This window comes from Augochlora pura, chromosome 3 (assembly GCF_028453695.1).
Source record: "Augochlora pura isolate Apur16 chromosome 3, APUR_v2.2.1, whole genome shotgun sequence".
NCBI lineage: Eukaryota > Metazoa > Arthropoda > Insecta > Hymenoptera > Halictidae > Augochlora > Augochlora pura.
Genome location: NC_135774.1, coordinates 23544808 through 23572105, shown reverse-complemented (window position 1 = coordinate 23572105; position 27298 = coordinate 23544808). Strand labels below are relative to the sequence as shown.

The 27298-nt window shown below is 33.6% G+C and overlaps 3 protein-coding genes and 1 long non-coding RNA gene across 9 annotated transcripts; 2 read left to right on the top strand and 2 right to left on the bottom strand.

Annotated features, from left to right (window-relative positions):
- Positions 1 to 133: 133 nt before the first annotated feature.
- On the top strand, positions 134 to 14345 carry Fmr1 (synaptic functional regulator FMR1). 6 transcript variants are annotated; one of them, XM_078177003.1, is made up of 15 exons: positions 134 to 249; positions 651 to 703; positions 1389 to 1539; positions 2022 to 2185; positions 2276 to 2441; positions 2685 to 2755; positions 4389 to 4460; positions 6971 to 7118; positions 7200 to 7337; positions 8145 to 8183; positions 8677 to 8820; positions 9164 to 9374; positions 11788 to 12000; positions 12283 to 12381; positions 12530 to 14345. In XM_078177003.1, the coding sequence occupies exons 1-15, from the start codon at positions 199 to 201 to the stop codon at positions 12715 to 12717; spliced, it is 1908 nt and encodes a 635-aa protein (XP_078033129.1). In that variant the 5' UTR covers positions 134 to 198; the 3' UTR covers positions 12718 to 14345. The 6 variants fall into 6 exon arrangements, with proteins under 6 accessions (XP_078033129.1, XP_078033131.1, XP_078033130.1 ...); XM_078177005.1 differs by lacking the exon at positions 4389 to 4460; XM_078177004.1 differs by lacking the exon at positions 8145 to 8183.
- LOC144467971 (uncharacterized) lies at positions 11913 to 16062 on the bottom strand. Its single transcript, XR_013493746.1, has 3 exons — positions 15725 to 16062; positions 15421 to 15644; positions 11913 to 12049 (listed from the first exon to the last, which is right to left on the bottom strand). It is a non-coding gene; the product is annotated as an uncharacterized LOC144467971 (long non-coding RNA).
- Positions 15518 to 27298, top strand: LOC144467966 (E3 ubiquitin-protein ligase RNF19A). Its single transcript, XM_078177002.1, has 13 exons — positions 15518 to 15671; positions 16925 to 17147; positions 17223 to 17365; positions 17486 to 17675; positions 17764 to 18075; positions 18155 to 18299; positions 18392 to 18528; positions 18765 to 18862; positions 23134 to 23332; positions 23647 to 23842; positions 23931 to 24096; positions 24193 to 24563; positions 24800 to 27298. The coding sequence occupies exons 2-13, from the start codon at positions 16988 to 16990 to the stop codon at positions 25041 to 25043; spliced, it is 2361 nt and encodes a 786-aa protein (XP_078033128.1). The 5' UTR covers positions 15518 to 15671; positions 16925 to 16987; the 3' UTR covers positions 25044 to 27298.
- Positions 18423 to 21808, bottom strand: LOC144467968 (putative oxidoreductase dhs-27). The gene is made up of 3 exons (XM_078177009.1): positions 21179 to 21808; positions 20793 to 21008; positions 18423 to 20718 (listed from the first exon to the last, which is right to left on the bottom strand). The coding sequence occupies exons 1-3, from the start codon at positions 21311 to 21313 to the stop codon at positions 19753 to 19755; spliced, it is 1317 nt and encodes a 438-aa protein (XP_078033135.1). The 5' UTR covers positions 21314 to 21808; the 3' UTR covers positions 18423 to 19752.

Sequence of the window (27298 nt, the reverse complement as noted above, 5' to 3'; positions counted from 1 at the left end):
CAATTATCCTAGTTCTTTCGAACGTAAATTAACGATGCAAAAGTGGTAACACTGCACGAGTCCATCCAATAAAGAGGTCGCGTCATGGAAAAGAGTTGCGCGATTGGTGAACAACGAATTTGCAGCCTCGAACTCGTGCAGCTGCCCGCTCGCCAGCATGCCTGCTGCAAAGGAGGCGAGCCGTCACACAAAAGCAAGATGGAGGATCTCACAGTCGAAGTATGCGGCGAAAACGGAGCATATTATAAGGTTCGTTCTGTGAAAAGTATAGAAAAAATGGGGCGGAAGATTGAGGCCGTGGATAGACCAACTCACGGCCCATGGCGCGATTATAATCTCACAAAAGGGACGCCCGTACTTCGCGAAAGCGCGCCCCTCAAATGTTCGCGAGGTAACGCGGCTTCCTCCGACGCCATGTCTCGTTTGACAGGGCGTGATTTTCATCAGCTTTCAATGTTACGATCCACCTTGACGCCTTCCCGATTCACGGAAACGCCTTCCCCTTATATCGAAATAATAGAAACGCTACTCTCGTGGGTACCCCGAATGCAAAGCAATATTATGCCCCCGATTGTCTTATGCCACTCGCTACACATCTAATTTCTGGATGAGTATATCTTTTACATGCATCGTGTTTCATTTTTTTTTAGGGCTTTGTCACCGATGTCTTTGAAGACGAGGTTCTGGTACAGTTTGAAAATGAGTAAGTCCCTTCCATGCCCCTCCAACAACAATTTCAATATCAGTACATCTTGATGGTTGACTATGATTACAAACTATGTTAATGCAAACAGTACAGTTTTTTGGGTACAGGAATTCTATTATGTTTGTCAATTATGCTTCTAATAGCTGCACGCATGGTAGCGAAAGATTTATGATTTGAATAGATGTCAAATGTTTTCTGTACCTACAAATTATGATTTTCCCACATGTTTTTATACATTCTACTTTACTTCCAACTATATATAAAAAATAATTCCCATAACATTTGCAAAGTGTTATGGGAAATCATTGAATTTTGTAATAATACTTATCAGGATCTTTCTTTTCATAATTTGTTTGGTATGGAAGTGTAACACGTTCGTGTTAATTTCTAACGATCACTAAACAATAAAATTCAGTGTTTGAAGTTAAATATATTAATATCTGTAAAACATTATTATATAACTATAATATGCAGTGTATGAAAGCATTTTTTAAATCCATTAAATACATAAATATTCATAATAATCTCTTTGTCCTAGAAAATTATGACATTATATAATTCTATGGGTTAGTTTAAATGCATATTAATTTGTTATCCATGTGAAAAGTATTATAACATTGTGTGATATATTTACATGCATCTGTTTTGCACCATACAATGACATATTATTTTCCATTTCTAGTTGGCAACAAGAGTCTAAGTTTCCATTTGCTCAAGTACGTCTACCTCCAAAAGGTGGCCCTAAAGCTGAATTTGTGGAGAACCAGGAGATTGAAGTATTTTCTAGGTCCAATGATCACGAACATTGTGGATGGTGGAAAGCAATCATTAAGGTTAGTAACAATACATCGTACTCCTTGAATATTACTTTTAGAAAAAACTATCCATCTAATATGTATTAATATTCACGTTTATTCTTCTTCTATGTATATATACATATGGATAGGTACACACATTAAATTTGTTACATGTTAATCCTTCCTGGTCATGGATTAGTCAGTAATATACTTTCCATTCATCCAAGGTTTTTTGTGTGGAACATTTATTCGTATGCTTACTATATAACATTATGGTTTACATAAACTACAGATAAATGTTACCAAAGCGTGTCACATAATTCCATGATCGCTCTAATATTAATGCAATAGGAGTAATTAAATTGAATTTTATAATGAAACTGACGTATATTACGAAAAAATAACCTAGCTTTAAGACTGGAAAGGGTTAAAATGCAGTACAGGTGTTTATTACAATATTACATAAAATGAAAAATTTCTGGAAAAAATCTTTTTATATATAAAAATTAATGTTTCAGATGATCAAAGGAGGTTTTCAAGTAATTGAATATACAGGATGGGAATGTGCTTATACTGAAATTGTAGCTAGTGAGCGACTGAGGGCTAAAAATCCTAATCCCCCTATTGATAAAAATACATTTCACAAGATCGAAATCGAAGTACCTGAAGATCTAAGAGAATTGTATGTAACGTCTCCTATTTTACTTAATGATTATTAAAATCATTAATTGGATGTACATAATATCTTAAAAATATATTTTACTGTGCACAGTGCCAAAGTGGAAAATGTACATAAGGAATTTCAAAAAGCGATAGGTGCGGCAGTGTGCCGATATGTGCCTGAACGAGGAGTATTGCTGGCCATCTCCCGTTATGAAACTTTACATCGTCATAGTAGCGTGCTCCAAGAAATGCATTTTAGAAGCTTACATCAAAAGGTATATAGAAAAGTTAATTTTGATATAAATTTATAGTTGTTAGCTGATTTGACAATAATTTAACAGTATAATGTTATCAGAACTGCTTTTAATTCTTGTTAACAGAAGTAGAAACAAGTTAGCCAAGATTATTCGTGTATATCTATGTGTATCAAGAAAGAATAATAACAGCTTTGTTGGTTTCCTTATAGATTACAAACGCTATCTTTTTCAAGTACATGAAAGTATATTTATATGTTACAGGTATTACTTTTAAAAAGAACGGAGGAAGCGGCACGTCAACTTGAATCAACTAAACTACAAACGATTGGGGGGTAAGTAAAAAATAATTTGTTTTGGTGTTGCAATTAACATAAAATCTTGTGACATTTAATACCTGCCCCTATCCATACACTGTCCTGGTTACCATCCTGTCTGTGGTTTGCATTTACTGACAGGAAAGATTCACAATATTTCCAATCATTAATTAATATGTTTGCTTCAACATTATATAATTTTTATGAATGTTATTATGTAATCACACTGAAAAAGTTCCTATACGTTTCATTTTCGTTTCCACATGTTACATTTGTGATTGTATATAAATTCTTCTGAAAAATTTGTCAATCCATTTTTCAAGATCCATACATAACTTTATGTGTCAATCGCCATTTTATTTCTCATACTTCTGCCAATCACGAGAGCACGACGTGCATATTGTATTAAGTCAGCACACGATGTACTTCTTCATCTGTCTTTTAGCAAATGTCACTTTCTGTTGACATACTGTTTGAGTTGTTTTGAAATACTGTTGTACATGTAGGGTAATGCTATATTTTTCATTATTTGCTGATTATAATTATCAGCTATATCGAATAGGATTAGATTAATGATATTTAATGCATTTCGTAATACACTCTCATATTAAATGTATTAAATATATTTATTGCTATTTGTTGTTTTTCCGTTTTAAATTATCATCTTAACAAAGGAAAAAAATAATATATGTGTACACATTATCCTATTAATAAATAATTTTTAATTATTATTCTACAATAAACATTGCATAACTAAGTATAATTAACATAAATGTTCATAATTGAAAATTTCACTGATAGTTCAGTTATTATATAATACAAAAAATAAATAAAGTATGCATGCATTTTTGACTTTCCATCTGTTTATATATACTAGAATATTATTGAATTATTGTTACAAAATTTTTAATTATTATCATTTAATCAAATATACAGTTATTATGCAAGATATTTGTATATTAACAATCATATAAAACTTTACCAAAGTCTACGTAGTTTTAGATGCTTCACATATTTCAGCAAGTAAACAACACTATATGTCTGAGCAACTAATACATATAATTAGGGCTATTGCTTGCACTTAAAATTTGTTTACATGTTATATTCTTGAACACTACAATTGTTTTTAATTAGATATTTTTAGACTGAGATACTCATCAAAAACATTCAAATAACGGTTTGTATGATTTTTTTGTTAAATTTATTAAATAACAATATTTAATAAATTTTTAGTAATGTAGTAGAAATTGAGAATAAATTTTAGGGTACTAACTCTGGATATTTGTTTGTTTTAATACAGCTATCGGTTCTAAACAAATTTTCAATACTATAAATAGTAGGAAATTAAATGTTTTATTTTTTAAATTATTAATATACTAACAAAACATATGTATAAAAAGTATATAACAATTTTCAAATACTTTTTTAACATTGCATTGCTACTATTAACAGAAGTGTGACTCCTTTTCAGTAGGAGAGTGAAAACTTCACTAATTCTATATGTTAACTAATAATAATGGAAGTGGATTTGGAATGAAATTTCTATATTGATTGGCGAGGAGCAAACAGACAGAATGGCAGGGACACAGGATAGGGCCATTTTATACATGACTTTCCACTGAGTTACACCAGAGTTTGTTTCTCATTTCAGCAAATTTAGATCTTCAAACTTTATATATCAGCGTGTCTCAGACTTTGAGGCAGGAGTGAAAACAAATTCAAGGTGAGATCACAGCAGCGTGGTTTAGTCTTAAGTTAACTTTAGCTTATTGTATGACAAATACACAGCTGCATTTTTCAAATTGAAAAATGAGATTACACTATAAATGTGCATGCTTCGGCGTTGTGTAGAATATTCACTGAGACCCAAACGCTTTAAATACACAGACATATCAAATTATTATTTATTCTTTACTATTCATTTGTTTTGTAGTCAAATTTTTCTGTAACCGATGAAATAGTGAATAAATATAAATGGGTAGCTGTGATCAGTTTCAATCACTTTTTTTTTAAATATATATACATACATATATATATATAATATTAAGTAGAGTTTTACGTTTATTCATTTTTCCCATATAAGAAAACCTGTTCTGGCCTGCCAATGTTTGAGAAACACTGATATATTAAGTGTCTTGCACAAAAAATTAAATAACTAGTAACTCTATATCATATTTTGTTAAAGATACCTAATTTATTTGCGGGAATTATAATTAGGATAATTAGAAACTATTTTACTATTAAGACATTAATATTGAATAATTTGTATTAAGCTTTTATTTTGTCTGAAATTTTCTTCCTAAATATTTTAGTAAATTCCATACGTTTTTTTTATAAAAGGTGTAAATAATTCATGTTTCATATTAAACAAATTTAGTATATATGATATACAATATATATCAAATATAAATTTTGATTTGTTTTACAGATTATATTTGTAGAAAGTATTCACCAGAAGCTTAAATTATCTATCTTTACAGTTTTCATTGCACCATAAATATTAAAAACTCAGAAACACAGCGAATACATCATATTTTCTTTCGTCATTATATTAAAATATTGAATCCATTATGGGGATGATAAAGAATTATAATACTTTCAATATTTAAAAGATAGGAACGTATGCATGCTTCATACAATCATGTGATTATGGTCTCATGTCTTCACAAGTCCTAAATTTTCCCTTAAAATGCCGTGTATTGCGTTATTTTCCAAGTGAAATTATTTACGTATTTTGTTGTGTACAGTTATTACTGTGTGAAAATACATCATTACTCCTTTTTAAAAAATTAATGTGTGCGTGTATATAATAAGAAATCAAGGTAACATAAACATTAATTTGAATTTAAGTACTACGCATTACGTAGCACAGATACTAAATTTATTCTCGATTTAATTATAGTTTCGTTTAATTTTATTTTTCACATATCATGTACCTTCAATGCACCTTCTACAAAAATTTTCTATTACTTTTATCTGTCAGGATGCAAGCCACAGATAGGACCTTCAATTCTATTAAAACATTTTGCTTTTCATAATTGTACTCTAACACATTAATATTGTATTGCATGTTATTAACAAAGAACGTAAACTTCTTACTATTAAAAATATGAAGTTTGATACATACTTAATGTATACATATTATCAGAAATATCAAAAATATTACATATATGTACATATGTATACAGGAGGTTCCAGAAAAGATGTAGGAACTTTTAAGGGGCAATTCTTGAAATGAATTGAAACAAACTTTTCCCTGATCGAAAATGTTGATTGCAATTTTCTTAACAAGTTATTAATGAAAATATACTGATCAGTCAAAGAACGAATAAAACGGTCGACTTCCGGCATAACGGTAAAATACCCTCAGTACATGGTTGATTTCAAATTAAGACTTGTAGAATCAAGTCAGCATGTGTAAAAATGGTTATTCAGTATGAGATAAAATTAATTCGGTAGAACAGGAGACGAACTACACAATTAATTGCAGGTATACAGTAGTAGTACTGAAAATTAAGAAACGTAGAAATGACCACAGAATACGTTGACCTGTTATACATTTTTTAACTTTTATACTGCTGCAAAAACGCCATCAACTGTATAGTTCATTTTCTATTGTTCAAGGTCAATGTAACATCCCCTTGACATACTTTTTGAAATAGCAAATGGATTTATGACTAAATCAATGAAGCCCCTTATTGATGGTTCTCCTTTTTTATAAATACTTTTTAGGACATTCTTTAACGGGATAATTTATTATTAAAATGTTATTGTGTGTCAATTTAATTAACTAGGTTAGTGTTAGACGTCATTATATTGCTACTGCAGAATGCGCGGAACAACAAGTGTAGTTTGCCACTAAGTCGACGTTTTTGTATTAATAAGCCACAACCTTCATTTTCCTTGTGGAAAGTTAACTTAAAATCATTACAGAAATCACCTCTTAACAGTTCAGATAGTATACATATATGTTCATATTTAAAATATTTATGTATATAATCAGTTATCTTTTTTCATACGCATAAAAAGTGATAATTGCACTTGAATATTACTCAGTAATTTAAACTGTAACTCATACTAATTTTAATGATTCGATCTCTAAAAACTTTGATGCAATTGTATTAAAACATGTTCATTATAATTACCTGCATTATTTCAGCAGAAGAAATTGTATGTTGTCATACTTGTTTGAAGCAAAATATTTGAAAAGGAATACGCTTTATTTTTTTTTAGATACACAGATGAATTTAATGTACGAGAAGAGCTGATGGGTTTAGCAATTGGTGCTCATGGCGCAAATATTCAACAGGCGAGGAAGGTTGATGGAATTACGAATATAGAATTAGAAGAAAATACATGCACATTCAAAATATATGGAGAAGTAATTACAAAAATTCTAGATATTTCATAAATTGTCATAATGTCTTGAAATGGTAAATATTACATTGTTATTTGTTTGCAGACACACGAAGCTGTTAAAAAAGCTCGTTCCATGCTTGAATATAGCGAAGAATCTATACAAGTTCCACGTATTTTGGTAGGCAAAGTAATTGGAAAAAATGGTCGTGTGATACAAGAGATTGTGGACAAAAGTGGCGTGGTAAGTATATTTGTTTTATTATTTATTATTCTGGTAAGTTATAGACACATTTCTGTTACAGTAATATTTATGCTTTTACCTTTTTTTTATACTTTGAAGTATATAAATTCTGATATATTTATTTTTAAATTATACAAGGTATTCAAAAGGAGTGTTCGATATTTATATGCTATATTGGACATACTGTACTGAGTAAAAAAGCCTTAGTAAACGTAGGTCAAAAGGCCAACAATTTCTCAGTTATAAACATTTCTGTTTGCTGACATCATGATTGACAATATTAATATTGATGTCACTGTGTAATACTAATAACATCTACAAACGCCGATTTATAAGCGACTGCTTTTCAATGAAATCTATTCTCATTAATTGAATGAAGATATCCAGAACCCAATTTACAAATACTCTAGTAAACATTACAGGCGATGGGTGCAAGCAAAAACGATTGACCTTTCGATTTATGTTTACTAAAGCTTTTATACTCAGTACAATGCGTTCTATATACCATATAAATATTGAATACCTTTTTGAACACTCTGTATATAGTACGTCTATTTCAACCGTATACACATACTTATTTCTTAAAATATTGAATAATTTTTTGCACCATGTATGAGAATAAATAGAACATACAAATTGAATCCAAAAGTAGTATGTGTGTACCATTCTTTGTTAATCATATATTTTTATGTAATAACATTTTTTAAAGGAAATAGTTAAACTCAAAAACTCAATACTGTAGTGAAAATGACAATTATTTGTTATGGGTTTGGTATATGCTATACAAACCTTGTTTGTTCTCGGTAGATAACGACTGGTTCGAGTGGGAATGTATATACTGATAGAGTAAGTATATCATGTTCATTGTTTTTGATTTCTTTCAGTTAGCTCAGTTATATGAATTATATATTGCTAGGAATATTATTAAATTTTAGACAGCCCACTCGAGCCAGTCCCACCCAATACTAAAATTATCCTTTTTTCAATTAAATAAATTTGCTCATGTTCGTGCTTCTTTTCGCCTGCAGGCACTTGTATTTTAAACTTATAAATTGTTTTATAAGAAAGGACTAGAATTCATTTAAAAGCTATCGAATAATATTTAGAAATAAACTTTTCACTTTACGTCAGCAATGTAATTCGTTATTTAAAAAAAAGAAAAAAAAGAACACGTAGATCAATTTCATAACCCGAATTTTAAATCATTTGACGAAAACTAACAAGCAAGGGTGACTGAAAAATAAAGGTGTACGGGTGCGATACGAGATTAAATTATTTATAGACCGAATACTTAGTGCTGATTTAATGAACAATATTATTCTCAGTTTATAAATTTCAGGTACGTGTAAAAATAGAAGGAGACAACGAACCTCAACCTACGATTCCCAGAGAAGAGGGTCAGGTGCCCTTTGTATTTGTTGGTACCGTTGAAAGTATCGCTAACGCCAAAATGTGTTTGGAATATCACTTGGCACACTTGAAGGTATAAACAATTAAAATAATATTATTTCACTTTCTATAACTCGTTATTTTCAATAATATATATCTTGAATAGACTCAGAATCTTTTATCATCTTAATTACCCCCTTCAGTATTAGACATAAAAAAAGATACTTGACCAGAATGACCCTGTCAAATAATTATTGACTTAGTATTTTACTGGAAACAACAAATATAGTTGATTTTGAAATCTGTGAAAATCTGGTTCACGTATTATTAAAGGTTTTTATGTCTTATAGATGTTGGAAATAATCAAGATGATTAAACTTATTGATCCACTGTACTAAACATTTGTACATAAGTATTTTTTTGTCTTATTTTTTAAGGAAGTAGAACAGTTACGACAAGAAAAATTAGAAATTGACCAACAATTAAGGAGCATGCATGGATCAACCACAGGACCAATGCCTAACTTTCCTCCAACAAGACGAGGAATGAATGCAGGCCCAGAAGAAGGTAGTGGAGGACGAGGAGGACGTGGTGGTCAATCTCGAGGACGTGGCAGCAGGGGTAGGGCTCCTACCAGACACAATGCCGGTAATACTATTACTGACTATATCAACAATGTAGAGAACACACAAAAACGTAATGGTAGAAGCAGTGGACCCAACAACAGAGACAGTAGAGAGTCTAGAGATTATAAAAACAGAGGACGACCTGCTTCAAAGTAACACTCGATGAATTGTTCAAGTCAAATCAGTTCTACAAGACTTCTTATAGAATATTCCTAGTAAAAACTCGTTTATTTGGATGTAACATGATATATTTGGTTTGGGGTAAAAGGGATCATTTTGGTACACTTATTGTTACTCTTTTTACGTAATCTAATTTGTAGATGTACAGAAAACACTAAAATTAATTTAGGGATGTGTGGAACTTACCAAAAGAAACGAGTATTAACAGAGATATAATAAACAGAGCAATTTTAAAGATGTTTAGTTTTCCAACTTGTAAGTCTAAAAATAAATAACAATAGTGTGACAGCGTATTGATTGCATTATATACATATAGTAAGATTTGTGTACAACTAATTACTTACAAACTGAAAAACTGAATATGTCCGAGACTACATTTTTGGATAATATTTAAATTTATTTGCTTTTTTTTTTGTCTTTTTCAATGAAGAAGTAAATTCGGAGTCCCTAAAACTCGTGCTTACAATTCGTTACCAATGAATATAATTTATTTTTTCTTTAATTATTGTATAGTTTTATCTAAATTTTATTAGTTTAATTTGTAAGGAATTGATTCATATCAGTTTTGTTAACGTAAATGTACAAAAATGATGACAGAAAGTGAAGACATCCTAATACGCAAAGAGAGTTGATAGTTAATATTTTGTGGGTTAATCCAAAAAGATAGAACTACGAACAAAATAAAAAGTTGCGATTAAATATTTTTTCTTTTCCTGTTTAATTATTTATAATTAATTTATTAATTCATTATAATCAATTATAGATAATGTAATACGTATCATTGTATGCAATACATTAAATTACAATGCCATTATATATGTTGTACACAATAAAAATATTTATAAATTTATGTTCATTAATATATCGCGGTAAAAGTGACAAGATTAATATATATTAAAACTAAAATAATAATATATATTATGATAGGTATTCGGATAAACGAGTTTATACTTGAATTGATACTTTCAACTATTCCTTAAATAATAAATTGTCATTTATTTTACACGTTCAACAAAATTAAAAATTTCTATATTTATAAATACATTGATAACATTCCAAAAAGTGCTTGTGAAATAGATAAAAATAACGTTTTCATACATAGCTATACTTGATGGTGTTTGTTTATGTTAAAAACAAAATAATTTGATCTGTTCAAATTGAATTTAGCTTTTGTCAATACTTAGAATCGTTACAATTTGGTCACTATTTAATTTTTGAATGTAGATTATTTTTTTTTTGTAATTCAGTGTATGCTGTCATAATTAAAACATATAAATTTGTTTATTTCATACCCATAGAGATATGAACAATTCGCATTTGTAAACATGCCTTTATATGGGACATGAATTTATAGTATAATAGATACTAATAATTACAACCAAATGCATTTGCATGTATGCTTACAGGAATGCATGTAATGAGTAAGTTACTCATGATGCGCGAAAATTTTAATTTTTTAGTTGCTTCAAAATTAAATATGATACATATTTTTATCGTGTATGCGAATTGTCTAATTATACAATATATGTATCATAAAGATGGTTAACTTCTACGAAATAACAAATATTTTGCGAAAACAATTAATATTTGATTCACATTATAATAATACATGTATTGTCGAATGAAAGATGAAAGATTTATCTTAACAGCATACTAAATGTAATGAACTTTATTGCCTTTAACTATTAACAAAACTAAGTGTTAATGCTATAAATTGTTTAAAGTTGGTGACTAAGGAAAAATTATTATGTTATTATTTTTATTAATAATGTACTTAAATAATAAGTTTGTAATAAAATTTATCTTGTGAAATACTCCTATGTGAATCTGATTTTTAAGGTAGAAAATAGTAAGTAATTAACTTTGAATATTTACTAATTACACATATTTTGCAAGGACTTTCAGCTGTTTTAATGTAGTCAAATAGAATTATCTTGTATAACATAGTACGGCACAAAACATAATTATTTTATATTACAAACGTTTCTGTTATAAAAAGGAAAATTATTAGAAATAATGTTCTCAATTCCTCAAAATGCTTCTTCACACCAAATTAATATCTGAAATTGTTAATACGGTGAAAATTTTTGTAATGTAATTGACTCTATATTGATCAGCATGCACTGCAAGTAAGGACACTAATCTTTCATCATTACATTTGTTCTGGAAAAAAATTATTGAGGTGTTTCGTATTCATTATATTCTACTAACTAATTTTCATTTATTTTTTGTTATAAACATTGTTCAACTTGTAGGTTTGCGCCGAGATACCTTAGATGGTAGTGAAGATCGTGTAAGGGATCTACCTCCAAGAGGTGGACATCAAGGTGGTGCCGGTAGCTCGGGATACATGGGTAGGCAAGGTCGTCCTCCACCTCAACGTAGAGATCGTAGAGACGAACGCCGTCGAACCACGGATGATGAAGACACGGTTCTTGATAGCCAAGATGTATCAAGCATTGATAGAGGTAAAAGCATTGTTTGAATAACATTTCACATCACAACAACCGTCTCGTCCTAAAGAGAATAGAATATTACATTAAAAATGCTTTGAGAGTGGCATGGAGTGTGGAGCAAACATTTGTGACCATCTAACACTAACAGTATCAGTGATACTTACTAATGCACGCTACTAACATACGCAGTAGCTTTGTGTAACATATAATTAGTAAGATATATGTAAATTTTGAATACTAGCTTTTTCATAAAGGGATATAAAAAGATGGTCACAATGGTTTGTCTATGCATAGAGTCTGTATCAAGTGTGGAGGGAGGACCTAAAAGCATGAGGCGAAGACGATTCCGACATTCTCGGCAACGTAGTGCTACACCGACGAATAATCGAAAAGGTAACTATAGGCATAGAATTATCTTAGAGTTCCTTTAGGACGATCGGTTTGAGTGAAATTTATTATGTGTAATATTAGAAATGCACTTTTAAATCAGTGTTGAATATTTATGCAGAAATATTCAAAGTTAATTCGTACATTTGTTTAGGCAGCAATGCCGGCCCAGGCGAACAATCAACAGTAACTAGTAAAGAAGGAACACCAGCAAACGAAATTTCTGCTACAAGCAACAGTTCCCAAGGGCCTAAGGGCCAAAGAGAACAACGGGCACGTCATCCTCGTATGCAACAGAGCAACAAGCCTAAAGAAGCTCTGGTTAATGGTACCAGTGGCTAAATAACCATTGTGGTCGACAAATGCTACTTATGTATAACGTTACACCTGATGAGAGCTATTAACACCCAGCACATAACATGACGCATACCTACGCAAGGACTACACGATTATGGAACGCGACATGATTAGTCTACGCTCGTTGTTAAGACTGTTTGCTACCGATAAGAAATACGACAGTTGTTTAAGAAATCGTCATTCTCCTTAAACACATTTAAGGACACATATTAATATCCATGCATGGTTTAGTTTAATGATAGTAGTTGTACTATCATGTTTGATATATGGATACATTCATTGGGAGGTAGTAGAAGCATTTGGTAAAAAGGAATCCCCTGATTGTGAAACTGTGCCTCATTTTTATACCGAGTTCCCAACTTGTGTGACAGCAATATGGACGTACTATAAAGTACCTCTTAATCACTTGTGAAATGATCCAATAATAGGCTGGATATACGTGGCTCGTACGTCAATTATCAATTTGAGCAATTTTCGTCTAGATGTGTCGCTGTATTTACTACAAAAAATCACACAATACTTATCTGGAACACATAATGTAATCAGTTCTATTGTTAATTCTATATTTCATTTATGAGTTCTTTGTTGCAAGAAGTTTTCAATATATATTTAAAGGTATATTATTACGTAAAAACGTACGACGTTTATATTATTAGTAGTTGTTTCTGGAAAAGCGTCAATTAAGCCTACTGGGTTAGGAGCTGGTTTGCGACATAACTATGACGAAACATAACATGATGCAGGAAAAATGAATTTCCGTTGTTAGACCTAACAATGGTAGGCGGCAGCTGCATGAAATCTGGGTTAAAAGGTATTCCCAATGATGTTCCTTCTATTTACTTCACAAGATTGAGTTTTTTTTTTGATTTACGATTATTAGTAGAATTATTTAACGACACTAGATTTTTATGTTTCGATGCTGAGTGTTGATTAATAATATCATGATGAATGCTAAAAATGACTTATTTGATTGTAAAAAAAACACAAATGGGTGTGCACAAGAAGTCGGTTTTTATTTCCGGGTTCACTTTCACGTAATTTAGTCTTTTTTTTTATTACAGTCTAAGCATACTATATCAAACATTAGGATTTGATATGAAGTTCATTTCCGCATTGTTTCGCATGATTTAAAAGGAAAGTAAACGTATACTTAGTAATACCAATGTATGATGTGCCAGAGAAGGAATGATACATGTTTTATGATATCTAGCTGAAGTGCAGACTTAGCGCATACCTTTATTACTATAATACTACTTAGTCGAAATGTGGATGTCTGAAAAAATAAACTAGCTTTACTATACTAAGCTATCAAATAGATACGGTGAACTGTTTTAAATTGACTATTAGTGAAAATTAAAAATCAAGCGTCAACTTAAAACAGTTGCCCCTTCTTCCGGATATGACAACAACTAATCGGACGTGTCTCATGGATTTTGCAAAAACGCATGGCGGTTAATGCAACACTTGACACCAACAAAACAGCTGCCTTTTTATCTGAATATTCTTATGGCGGCCAGAAAAACTGAGATATCCCCCAACTTGCTTGTTTCAGATACATTTGTATTGATTGCAGTTTGTGCATAATTTAAGAATAAAACATTTCTGTACATAGAGCGGTCATTAGTACGGTGAACCACAATTTTTCCAAAACATTAATAATCATTTTCTAATCTTGTCAATTGTTTTAAAATGTAACCTTCATCCCTATCCTCAAAACCACAAATAATTTTACAATAGAAAATAATATTGAAAAGTACCATATAGTCAAGTAAAGTAAAATAGCAATAGTAAAAATTACTTTCTTTATTAACTGTGTTATTTGCAAGAGTTATTAATATTATTTTTATTTAATTATATCTTGTGTATTAAGACCTACGTATTAGTTAATAATGTTTTATTGAATGAATATTTTAATCGCATAACATATAAATGCTTATATATAAATCATTATATAATAATTTTCAAAACGCTAATGAAAGTTTTAGATGTAACAATGAGGTAATATAGTTTATATATTTCCGAATTCATTTTGAAGTATTAGTCTTTAATAACATGGAATTATTCGTGGTATGTCATTCTCTAATGTCTTAAATTCTCGTAATATTACGAACTCGGGATAATATGGTCATCTCCATGGTCATTCCAAAATTATTTGTGATATTTGTTAGCACTAGATCTACTATTATTTAAATTAGGTATGCAGTGATCATAAGTTGCTGACGAATCATATTGGCTGCAGTCTCATGTGTTGCCTTTGTTAGCTGGATTGATCGTACCACAAGCATGTATGTATGTATATAGCGTGATAAGGAGAAGTATTGAAATAAAATAAGATAGAACGGTTGAGAGCGATGACTCGAATGCATTGGCGCACACCCTATTAACTCAAAATACATATTTAGCGCAGTATATGTGTGTGTACAATGCATTGCATAATTCCAAGCAGCTAAAACTGAAAGAAGGAAGAAATCTCTATCTCAGAGTCATATGAATTGGTTTTAAATTACACAAAACAAGGAGTGGCCATAGAGTATCATATCCTAAGAAAAGACTCTCATTTTGTTAAATAATTTTCAAATGACTAAAACAAAGAAAACAACCACATGCATATTCTGAATTTGGTAAATACTGTAAAACTTCGATTTATTAAAGATAGGCGTATGCATTTAAAACTTAATATTCGATTACCATTTATTGGCCCTCTAGCGGTGGTTTCAAAAAATCTTGTTCTTGTTTATGCATTTTGTTTGCTGTTTCTCATCTTAACTATATGTATTTATGATAAGCCTCTAGTCGGGAGCCGTCAGCTGTTGTGTCAAGTTAACATCCTTAACCAACAAAATAAGTGAAACTTACCAATAGTGCGTGACTTTTCAATAGTATTCTTATTCGTTTACCAAAAGTTGATAGTTCTGAAAGTACTTGTGTATAGAAAGAAGGTTCGTGTGTACATCGACTGGATCAATTTTAGTTGATATTTCCTTTTACATACCTGCATTAGCGCTAGTCATTTTTACATAAGGTTTCGTCGTAAAAATTAAAATTGATGGTCGTCCGTTTTACACGACTGAGTTTTTTAAGATAAGGGGTTACTCCTTGGTATTGGATCTAATATTTAACATTATGAAAAAATATTCGATCGTAATGAACATACAGATACACATTGCTCGTATGTTTTGTGCTACGTACATAAAACGTTCAAGACCATTACAAATGGCGATTATTTTGTATCTTACATTACATTTACGCTTATAATTGTCACAATAACTTTTACTCCTACTAGGACTGGTATTTACAATTCTTTTTTCTCATGCGTACGTCACGATGATGATTTACATTCTATCGTTTGCGTACATGTATATGTGTATATACATATATACATATATGGAGTAATCGAGTGTAAGGTATCTCAGTAAAAAAATTACATATTGAAATGAAATTAAAATTACATACATATTTGCAATTACAAGCGATGCATTGATTTACCATGATTCACGGACCGATCGTGAAATTTTATTTCGAACGGGATATACTTCATGCATTTGGATTTAGTACCTTGAAGGAATAAATACATAAGTGTAATCCAATAATAGTGTGTTAGTTGATCCATCACGATATCTTTGAAATAAGTGTAAATTAACTGGTGTTAAACTGATGTATTAAAATATTTCGTGATACACGCTGATGATTTCGAAATACCGATTACCTATGCGTCTCATGTTCGCGGAGAAATCGTAATTGATGACAAGTGTCTTGACAGACTACATAATTCCCATTTTAGTGAAAGTAGTAAAGTCAATATGTATTAAAAATTAAGCATTAAATGGATTCGCGGGGATAATTATCGATAATATGTAAATTAGGGACTATCGGACGCACGATCGAGAAACATAAAGCCTTATTAATCTTTTATTTAGTATATCGAGTACGATCGATGTAAAGTTACACGTGCATGTGTGACGCGAAGTACAATATAATCACCCGTAAACCGTATGTTTCATACGTTTGTAATATTGATGGAGATATTTTCTTTAGTATTAAACGCTGCGAGTAACTTATACATTCTATGACCTACAAGTGACACGGGATATTGGATCGCGAGATACCGATGTGCATGCTGCAAGTGTTATGCATCTAGTTGTTTTGAAGGTTCGGTTCTGTTCAATTTTTGTTTTTCTCTCATTTAATACAGATTCAGTTACTTGGCACTGTGAAACAAAGAATGAGATTGTAAAGACTCCAAATACTTCGCAGAATGTTCAAAGAAAATGATAGTAATTCAGGAGGCTGTAGCAATGCAGCTCCCCGACCACGACGAATACCACCATTTTCTCTGCGCCGATTATTACACTCGAGCCCTCTTATTGGCCGGCGAATTGTCAGGACACCCATTTTAAGCTACAGGAATACTAAAAGTAATATATAATTTTTAAACAATTTAAAAACAGTAATAAATATAAAGTTTGTTTATATTTTAATTATTGTTCCAGATAAAGACCCAACTGGCAGTAGAATTACAGATGTAGAGAAAGGAGAAGCCCGAGTAAGTAATGGTTCGAACCATTTCCAATTTCAGAACATAGATCTACAGCGTGCTTCCAGCAAAGGCTCTGTACTTTCTTCCGCAGGAAAGGTATTTATATAATATGACTATATTATAAAAAACTTATAAGATACATACTGTTACCATTAATTCTATAGTATAACACTTAAACAATAATTAAATACAATGATTGCAAAATATTTGTTTTAGAGCAATGAAAATGGCATAATGGAATGTCCTTTATGTTTGGCTGAATTGCCAGTGGAATTTTTCCCTGTGGTACAGTCTTGCCATCATCGCAGTTGTTATGATTGCTTTCAACAATACCTTAAGGTTGAAATTTCAGAATCTAGAGTGAATATTGCTTGTCCTGAGTGTTCTGAACCATTACATCCAAATGGTAAATCCTTTTCCTGATTAGAACAGAAATATATAAATTACATAATTCTCGGAATCACGTTAATTCAATAAATTGTATTTCTATGCAGACATTAGAATGATTTTAAATGATCAAACACAATTGGAAAAATATGAAGATTTTATGGTACGAAGAGTTCTTGCTGTTGAACCTGATGCAAGATGGTGTCCAGCACCAGATTGTAGTTTTGCTGTTATTGCGAGTGGTTGTGCTTCGTGCCCGAAATTACGATGTGAACGACCAGGGTGCGATTCATATTTTTGTTACCACTGTAAAGCACGATGGCATCCTAATCAAACATGCGATGCTGCTAGAGCTCAACGAACTCAATATTATGAACGTAGCTCTTCTCTCAGTTTCAGTCAGAGTGATTCACAGCACAGTATGTATTCATTACTTTGAATGATTAATCGCGTGCAATATTGATGACCTATAATCGTTTATATCATTTATTTTTACAGGGGATGACATAAAACCTTGCCCAAGATGTCAGGTTCTGATTGTCAAGATGGATGACGGTAGTTGTAATCACATGATTTGTGCTGTTTGTGGGGCAGAATTCTGTTGGTTGTGTATGAAAGAGATTAGCGACCTTCATTACTTAAGGTATTAGTTAATTTTTATTATACAGTATTCATTTCCAGTAATACTATGTTCTTTACATAAATTTATTACATGAATCTCTGAATTATTTTTAGTCCCTCTGGTTGTACATTTTGGGGCAAAAAGCCATGGTCTAGGAAAAAGAAGATACTTTGGCAACTTGGAACTTTGGTCGGAGCTCCCGTGGGAATTGGTCTCGCAGCTGGCATAGCTGTACCCGCTATGATTATAGGTCAGTCATGTGCGCAGATAATATATCTAACTTAATTTATATACGTCGAATTAAATTTCTTGTTCGTGTACTTAATTGTTAACGGACCATAATCTCTTGATGTATTGAAGACGTAAACATAATGGTTATACAGCAATTGCGTAACATACGAAAAGCTTTTTTTAAATTATTTAAAAGATACGGTCTAGTTTTGTTTTTAAATAAAGTCATACATTCCTGTCTGCTTCATTTTGCAGGTATACCAGTATGGGTAGGAAGAGAATTGTATACAAGATACGAAAGAAGCAACAAGCATAAAAGGAATGCCTTTATCGTTGGTGGAGTAACTGCATCGGTAAGTCAATTACCATTATTTACATTCGTCTTCTACATTGCTGATCTTGACAATTAAATATGTATGGTAGCTGTTTAAAAGTAACCAGCTATGAATTTCAAATGAAAATTCTACTCAGAGTACGGATGAAACAGTTACAATAAAAGAAATTCAAATGTAGACGTGATTTAGGGATCATCTTTAGGCGCTAGTGTACAGATATAGTTTTACAAGTTCATGACAACATCAAGGTATATTTTATTTATGTAGTTTGTACAAAGAAAGAGAATAATATAATGATTGCGTATGTAAATTTGCGATAACAGAATGTCGGTTTTATAGCCGTTATAATAATTGCGGGAAGAAATTTAGTTAGAGAAACGATTTCAAACGAAGTCAGTCTAATAGATAATTGACTTAAAAGTTTTTACTTAACGTCAAAAGCACCTCAGATCACAAGGTTGTGAGTAATTACTTAACTCTCGAGATGTTTTTATTCGTATAATTTTAGATAGCATTTATTGGCGTCATGCTTACTTAATAGTCGTACCAAAACATAAACAAGTGTCGCAAGAGGAACAACCAAATGTCTTACGTATACATATCGAAGACGTAATTCCCTAAACTTGTTCGTTAATACTTTCATTATTACGAAATATTCTCGAACCCAAAGTTCTATCGTGAACGCTATACTTTCCATGCTAGCGGCATTTGAACGACGACTTCTTTAACTACCCGCAATTACACCGTTATCGACACAAGCCTTTTTGCTTCGGATCACATTAATCAAACTTTGAATGTCCGTGATTCATCGAACCCTCCGGGTCCCACAGCCGTCGCCAATTTGATTTGCGTCTCGCGTAGATTAATTAATTCACAGCAGCACTATCGTGAGCGGCATTAGCGGCTGACTAAAAATCACTCTCGCTCGTTGCGACGACGGTCTCATCTGTGAATACGCCCTCGCTGTGAAGATCCTTTAGAACGTCGATCAAACGTTCCTCGGTGTCCGGATCGCCCAAGGCAACGTCCACCGATCCGATGCAAAGTAGAAGCGCTAGCAACTGCGACCGTCTGTAGTCTTTGCTCAGGTCTTCCCTCGTGTAGCCCAAATCTTTAGGGATGTCGACCCCGAGACGTGTACATGTGCTGGTTAGAGCTTTCCAGTAAATATCGAGAAAAACCTCTGTGAACTCCCGACGTAGTTCGGTAGGCAACGAGCTCACTATCAACAGAGCGATGTCGTTGCTCGGTCTGCTGTATGTGACCATTTGCCAGTCGAGAATGCAGCATTCGAGTCCGTTCGGTCCTTCCTTGAACAGGAGATTATTGCACCAGAAATCTGTGTGCGTGATCAGGGTCAGCGGACCCTCCGGGGCGAGGAGCGCCGATATTATGTGCATAGTCTTCGGTCTTAGTATGCACAGAGCCTCGAGTATCGCTCCCAGCCCCCTGTTCTCCAAGAATTTTGCTAGCTGCGGTAGACCGCGCTCGACCAGATGTTGATACGAATCGGTTGCTTTAGCTGTTTGGAAGAGGAATGGGTAACGCTCGGACAGTGACTGTCCATCGACGACCTTCATTGCTAAGGAATGCGCGTGTATGCGCGCTATAGCCTCCAGTGCGACCTGAGTCTGGTCGAAGGTCATTCCTTTCTGGAATTTGATGTTACAAAAATCAGAATCGCGAAGGTCTTGCAGCACCAAGATCGAGTCCGGTGTCGTCATGGTGTCCTCGGTCTCTTGTGCTGGCATGTATTGCGCGTGGTAGCACACGGGGACCGACAGAGGAATCTCCTCGCCCGGTTTGTCGAGGTTCTCGCGGCTACTCTCTAACGCCAGCTGTTTCTTTTGGAACTCTCTCAAGTCTGGCATGACCTGATGCAAACAGAGTCGTATGTGTTATTTGGTTCGTAATCGAGTTAATTGAGTAGTTGAGATTCGTCGCTTACCTGCGTGTAAAACTTAATTTCTCGTAGATCGAACTGGCCCTCGTTCACGAAAAACCGACTGAACGGATCTTTCGGTAGCTCTTTCACGATTAGAGACAAGTCCTGCGTGGTGTTCGACTCGGTCAACACGTATTTGACTTTAACGCTAATTATGGTGCTCAGCACGCTATCGTTGCTCATGCAGTAGGGATTCACGTTACACTCGGTTATCGTGACCTGTACATGACGGGTTAATTTTTAAACGATTCGATTAGAATACACGCGACGCGTAACGTGTTCAAACGGCACCGCGGGGGTTCGCGAAGTTAACGAAACAATTTAGCACAGCAAAAACATTCCTACAGGCAACTGTGAACTGGAAATCATAGAGTTTCTACTGAACTAACCGGTTCTTTGTGAAATTCCCTTAGGATACCATCAAGCCACTGCTTGTCAATCTCCGGCTTCAGCTCCTCCGTTCCGCTGGAAGAGTCGTCTGCGTCTTCCCAATCCCAATCCATGTTCCAATCCCAATTGGCCATCCAAGTAAAAGCCTCCTCTGGAAAGTCCTCTCCTCCACCTTTGTTTACTCGGACGAGGGAAAACGGACCACTGATTCCCCGCGAGGCTTGTATCGTTTAATCAGAAAGAGGGAAAAAGACGATAGTATTGCGTTGTGGTGGATCTGATGCGTATCTACGTGAGTCTACTCCCCAATCGATGCTAATCAAGCACATCTACGCCCGGGAATGATAATAGGCGTAGCGCGTTCATTCGACTGTTTCACATCAGAACACAAACGGGGGTTTATTGTCGAGGCTTCGTGAAATCGTCAGCAATGAATGGATTCGTCGTCGGTTACGTCTACTTCCTGTTACGTCGGCCGGTCCACGGACGTTCAGCCCGGCGCAGTTCGACGTCCTCTCATTGGGGATTTGCAACTGGCTTACTTCCGCGACACACCCTTGGCGCAGGGAGCACCGACTGCCCGATCCGACGTTTCTCGGTTTGCCGGGACCCCTTTGATCGTAGCGCAATGTGGATCTTAAAGTACCAACTGGCACGGTGCACGTTCTATCGTCACCCACCTAGGTGGATGCAGGCCGCAGGGTGGGACGGAGAGGATTTCCCATGCGCGCACTCCTACCGCCGATCAATATCCTTCCTTCCGCACCTCCCACACCTTCTGCTCGCCACGCACTTTCTCTCTGTCGTCTATTCTGATGACCCGCGTTCCTTTCCGCACTCGATGGGAATCCAGAAAACAGTTCAACCCCGTCTGTCACTAATCAGCTGCCCCATCGCGACATGTCCGGCCGTTTCTATGGACGAACATCATGGTTCGGATCGTACTCTATTTCCACGCGTAGGGCGTGGCTAGGATATCCGCGATTAAAGGGCTAGGCCGCCTTGGGTGCGCAAAATTTATGGCATCTCTTTGCGATTCTTCCTTATCGCAGAATCAAAACATGGGCGATTTTCAGATTTAATCTTCGTCATTCACGCCTTCAGAAATAACCCGTTATTTTCCTTATTATTTTTTTTTCAAATGCCCGAGGTAATGTCATCGTAACGGATCATGAATTCGAGCGACCCTTTCCGCGGTAGCACAGTTTACGGTTCCATAGTTTAAAAATTATGTGCTTGGTCTTTTAAAGCATCGCGCGTCATATTTTTAGCAGACCGTCGGGTGGACTTGTCCTTACAAATATTTGAGCTTGTACTAATAAGCATTTTGCATATATGAAATTATACCACGAACATGATGCACGAATACGTTGCAGCACATCGATAACTTTATTTACTGTTACGTACACCGAAAGCACGGAATACGAGTATATTTACAATTGAAATTGAGCCGTTTTGTTTGTATATACTAAATGTTTTTCTTCAGCTTTATGTATGCAAATGAAAAGTTCAGAGCGTGTTTGACACGTACTGTGAATTATTGCACTTGTTTTCCCCGGGGTAGAGAAGGTCTCCGGAAAGAAAACACGTAATTCTGAATTGTGTGGGGCACATTCACCAATTTCCGGTAGCGTGCAACTACACAACAATGACTCGAACTGCGGATGAAAGTTCGCAATGCAATACCAAACTTCCTGATTTTCTGGTTTCATAAGTCAATACAGAATGGAAGTTTGTTCCGGATTCATGCCGAGCTTTTCATATCTTTTGTCGACTTCAAAATGACAATTATGAAAGAATCATATTACATTCAATTTTGTGAATTTTAGAAATATATGACGTTTAAAAATAATATAGGTAGAACACTTTATTAACAATTTGGAATACAATTATTGTTTGATTATAGTAAATTCAAATTTTTATATTATTCATGGCCTTTTCTCGATTGTTACAGGTTTTAGTATCGCCAATACTAGCAGGATTAGCAGTAGGTATTGGCGTACCCATTTTATTATTTTACGTTTATGGCGTCGTCCCTGTTTCACTTTGTCGAAGCGGAGGTTGCGGTGTTTTCACAAACGGAACAGGAGTTCGATTTGATTTGGAGGACGAGAATGAACTTATCGGTTCTCTAAGTGCCCGTTTTGGCGGAGGTGAATATTGAAATTTGTATTTGATTGTCTGGCAATGAATCCGATGTCTATCATTATTACGTTTACTCTTCAAGTTAAAAATAGCGTCACATACTAATGAAGATTTGTATTTATAGTGATTTGCTATTGAAGGGGCTTGAATGGCCAATGAGTGAGACTGACCTAGCTATAATCGTCAGTGAACACCAAGGGGCATACATTCCCCCTATCTAAATGAAAGATAGGAGAACATCGTGCCGATTTTATCTTTGACCCTGTCGTGAATTACGACAGCGATTTCTTCAAGTAATAATAAGCACGGTAACCTGTTACAGATGCGGCGTCAATAGATGTTGCGAGTCATCGTGGTGGTAATCCCTCGATAGGTGAAGCTTCACTTTCGTTGGGTAGCGGAAGTCAATTGGAGAAGTTAGGTCGAGAAAACGACCCTGAAAGCGCCAGCAATGTAGCTCTCGCTGGCACCAGCCTTGCCGGAAGTATAGCTTCTAGTGTCCTTCCGGGCGGCCAGAGGTATACTTGAATTGTTCATGTTGACAATGTTTACACTTACTAAAGGAATACCGTGCAAAATTTATACACATATCCCATTGTCAAACAGGTTGGAGGTACAAGCAGACGTAACGTCTACACAACGCTTTAGCTTATGCAGCGAAACTGCGTCCGCCACAACCAGTTTATCGGAGAAGTCTGTAAATGCGTCCATTGCTTTGGATGATGGAGCAGCGTCTACGAGAGCTTTAGCGGGCTCTGTTCTAAATTTTAAGGTACTGGTATAGATTCATATTGTCAAAAATATGACACGAACATTTTAATAGAATGTTCTGATAATATAATTTTTATTGTATTCATTACGCGTATAGATGGATGGCAGCTCATTAAGTGGTGGAAGGAGCATGGAAGGTGAACAGGGGGCTGGTTCAGTTGCGGGTGGGCACATGGACTCAGCTGGACAAGCTACATCTTTAAGTTCTCTTGAAGAGGTGGCGCCTGGTTTAGCGAAACGTGCTCGACGTAAACCAACCTTGGATCGGCAATGTAGCGATTCGAGTAATTGGACTGTCTGTGGAGAAGATGGTGGCTCCGAGCGTGTTAGATTCGATGATCACGTCAGTATCATTGAAGCTGATCAGGAAGGGGTTGTCAACACATGTGGAGTAGGTAATAGGAATGCCGGAAGGCGCAAGCGAAACAAGGAGACGGAACAGGAAACGGATGCTCAAAAACCTGCGAAGTACGAATAAATACAGTATTCATTAAGATTTGATAAACGAAAATTTCTAAATACAGTACAAGTGGTGATGTGTAGATCCATTTGTCTCCTTGCATACAATGATCCTTTTATTACATTTGACTGAAATAATTATACGTTATTTTTAATCACTGGATTGGAACAGGGGTATCATAGTCCAAAAGTGAAGCAATAAATCTTATTGCATGTTAATTTGTATATTTGTGTGATTTTTTTAGAAATACCAACGGTGAGACGAAGGTCGATTCATCGACGGATGATAACGTATCACGGGAACGAGTCAACGTTGCTACTTTGAGAAACGTCTTCTTCCATAGTTCTACGGTATCTGCGGATCGTGAAAAGCGATTATCAGTGATAAAAGAACCGTGCCCTGTGGGAGCACAGAACAAACGCGCTCGTATTTTTACATCTTCCGACGAAGGATGCGACAGCAGTAACTCGGAGGACAATTCCTCTTAAAAAGGAATCAAAGACTGAGTAATTCTGTAATAACGTACACGCCTCTTTTAAATACGGGATATGTAGATGCGTATTTACATATGTGTGTATATATGTATTTAAGTGCACAACACGTGCGTACATTAACGCTGAATTTATTATATTTATGCACACCATGTATAAACATACTCTGAGTGCAATAAAGGGAACAAGCTGAAACTCGCTATGGAAAGCGAAGTACATCGAAGTGAACAAATATACACTCTCATGCTTCTAAAGCATGTGTGTGCAAAAATATTCTATATCAGCATACACAAGCTTTTGTTAAAACAAAAAAGAATTCGACACCTTTTGCATAAAATCGCGAATAATTTTTTAGTTTTGTGCCAATATTTCTTTTTAGTGATGATAAATATTGTAATTTGCATGAAATTATGTTCTTACATATAACACACAGTGTTTATAAATTTAGAAAATCGGGTTCATTAAAATTATAATCAAATGTAACTTTGTAAAAAAATTGACATGACTATCGGACGCTACATCATAAATGAATTGTTAGAAATTAAACAAAAATCATGTAGGCAGTCAGAAAGGCTTTATGACATTGCATTTAACTGAAAATAACAATTATTATTTTCTATGCATAGCATATATTCGTAAATTTGTTGATCGTGTTGTCATGATCAGAGAATCGTGGTTACAAATGTCCATTTTCTTTTGTAAACATAAAAAATGTTATAAACATTTCTTCGAAATATAAATATATTTTTTCTATTATGCATTAGTTGTATTAGATTTTGCTTTCTGTATGTAAAAATTATTTTTAAGATATATCCAAATTTCTGAATTCAGTCGTTTTCATATTTTCACTCATTTTCTGATATTTTTCAATAATACTTTACGAATAAATGTTTATAATATTTTGTATTCTTTAAAATATACTCTTACAAAAAATCTTTTATTTTCGAAAATTACTATTTTTAACTATCTTCTATTCTAAACATTGTTCCTTCATGTATGGAAATATATGATATGGGACACCTAAGTAAAAGTAAATAAATCTGTCATTTTTGGTCATATACCTATGAATAAAATTATTCCGAACAAAATTATAATATTTTAAAAAGTACATGTGATGATAAAAGATTTTTTCTTAAAGTCTTACGAGATTTCATACATTTTTGTGCATACATTTTTTTAATGAATAAAATTTAATAAAAATTGGTTTCATTAAAAAAACAAAACAATATGATATTGTCGTAAAAAAAGTCTATCAAGAAAATGTTCTATACTTGCATATATTTTTTAAAATGGTGTAATTATGTTGTATGGTTTTTTTTATAGAAACGAAAATAATGAAGATATTGAGATGTTTCCATTCATGTGCCCTATCCTACATATGCATCATATGAGATGCATCCTTGCAGACAATGAATGTCTTAACACTGAACGTTATAGTTTGTAGAAGAAAACACTAATAATGCTATTAGAAAAGATATGGTAGTTTATTATCTTTTACAAATAATTATTTATTTTTACTCACAATGATTTATAAACAATTTCTTCAGGTGCTTTATTAAACATGTCGAATGCTTCAGTTCGTTTTCTTGCTCGTAAATGCACCTTTGCGTAATGCTATGCACGGGTTACTAATAATTATAAGAAATATTACAAATATATTTTTGCGAATTTATATTCTATAAAGTTTTGAGTTTTAAAGAACTTAAATATGTGTAAATAATTTTGTAAAATTGTCTCTTATATGTATGAACATATAAATGTTTTAATGAAAAAAGGTATATATATATATATACATGTTTTTGGTTACAAGTAAGAGCTTTGTTATCTTTACGAGTGAGCTAATGTCATACGTCAAAGAAAAATATATATGAGAAGCTTTTTTTATAGAAGTTTAAATGTACACAAATATATGTACACGGTTTGAAAAAAAATTGGTATATGAAGTATGAGACAAGCTGCTGTATCATCTTTATATATACACATTAGTGGATATCTACTTTAGCTAAGTAAGGCATATTTGGAAAATATGTCTGAAGAAACATTACGTGATACAAAGTATAACAAAAGCAAGCTTAATATAAAAAATTTATGATAATATGCATTTTTACCAATATTTTTGCGTAAATTAAGTACCGATTAAATGTGTATATTAAACTAGTATATTTTGTTGACATGAAGTGAGGTACAATTTTCCATATGTTAGTAGAAACAATATGTGTGACCACAAGGAATAAACTTATACTTTTACAACA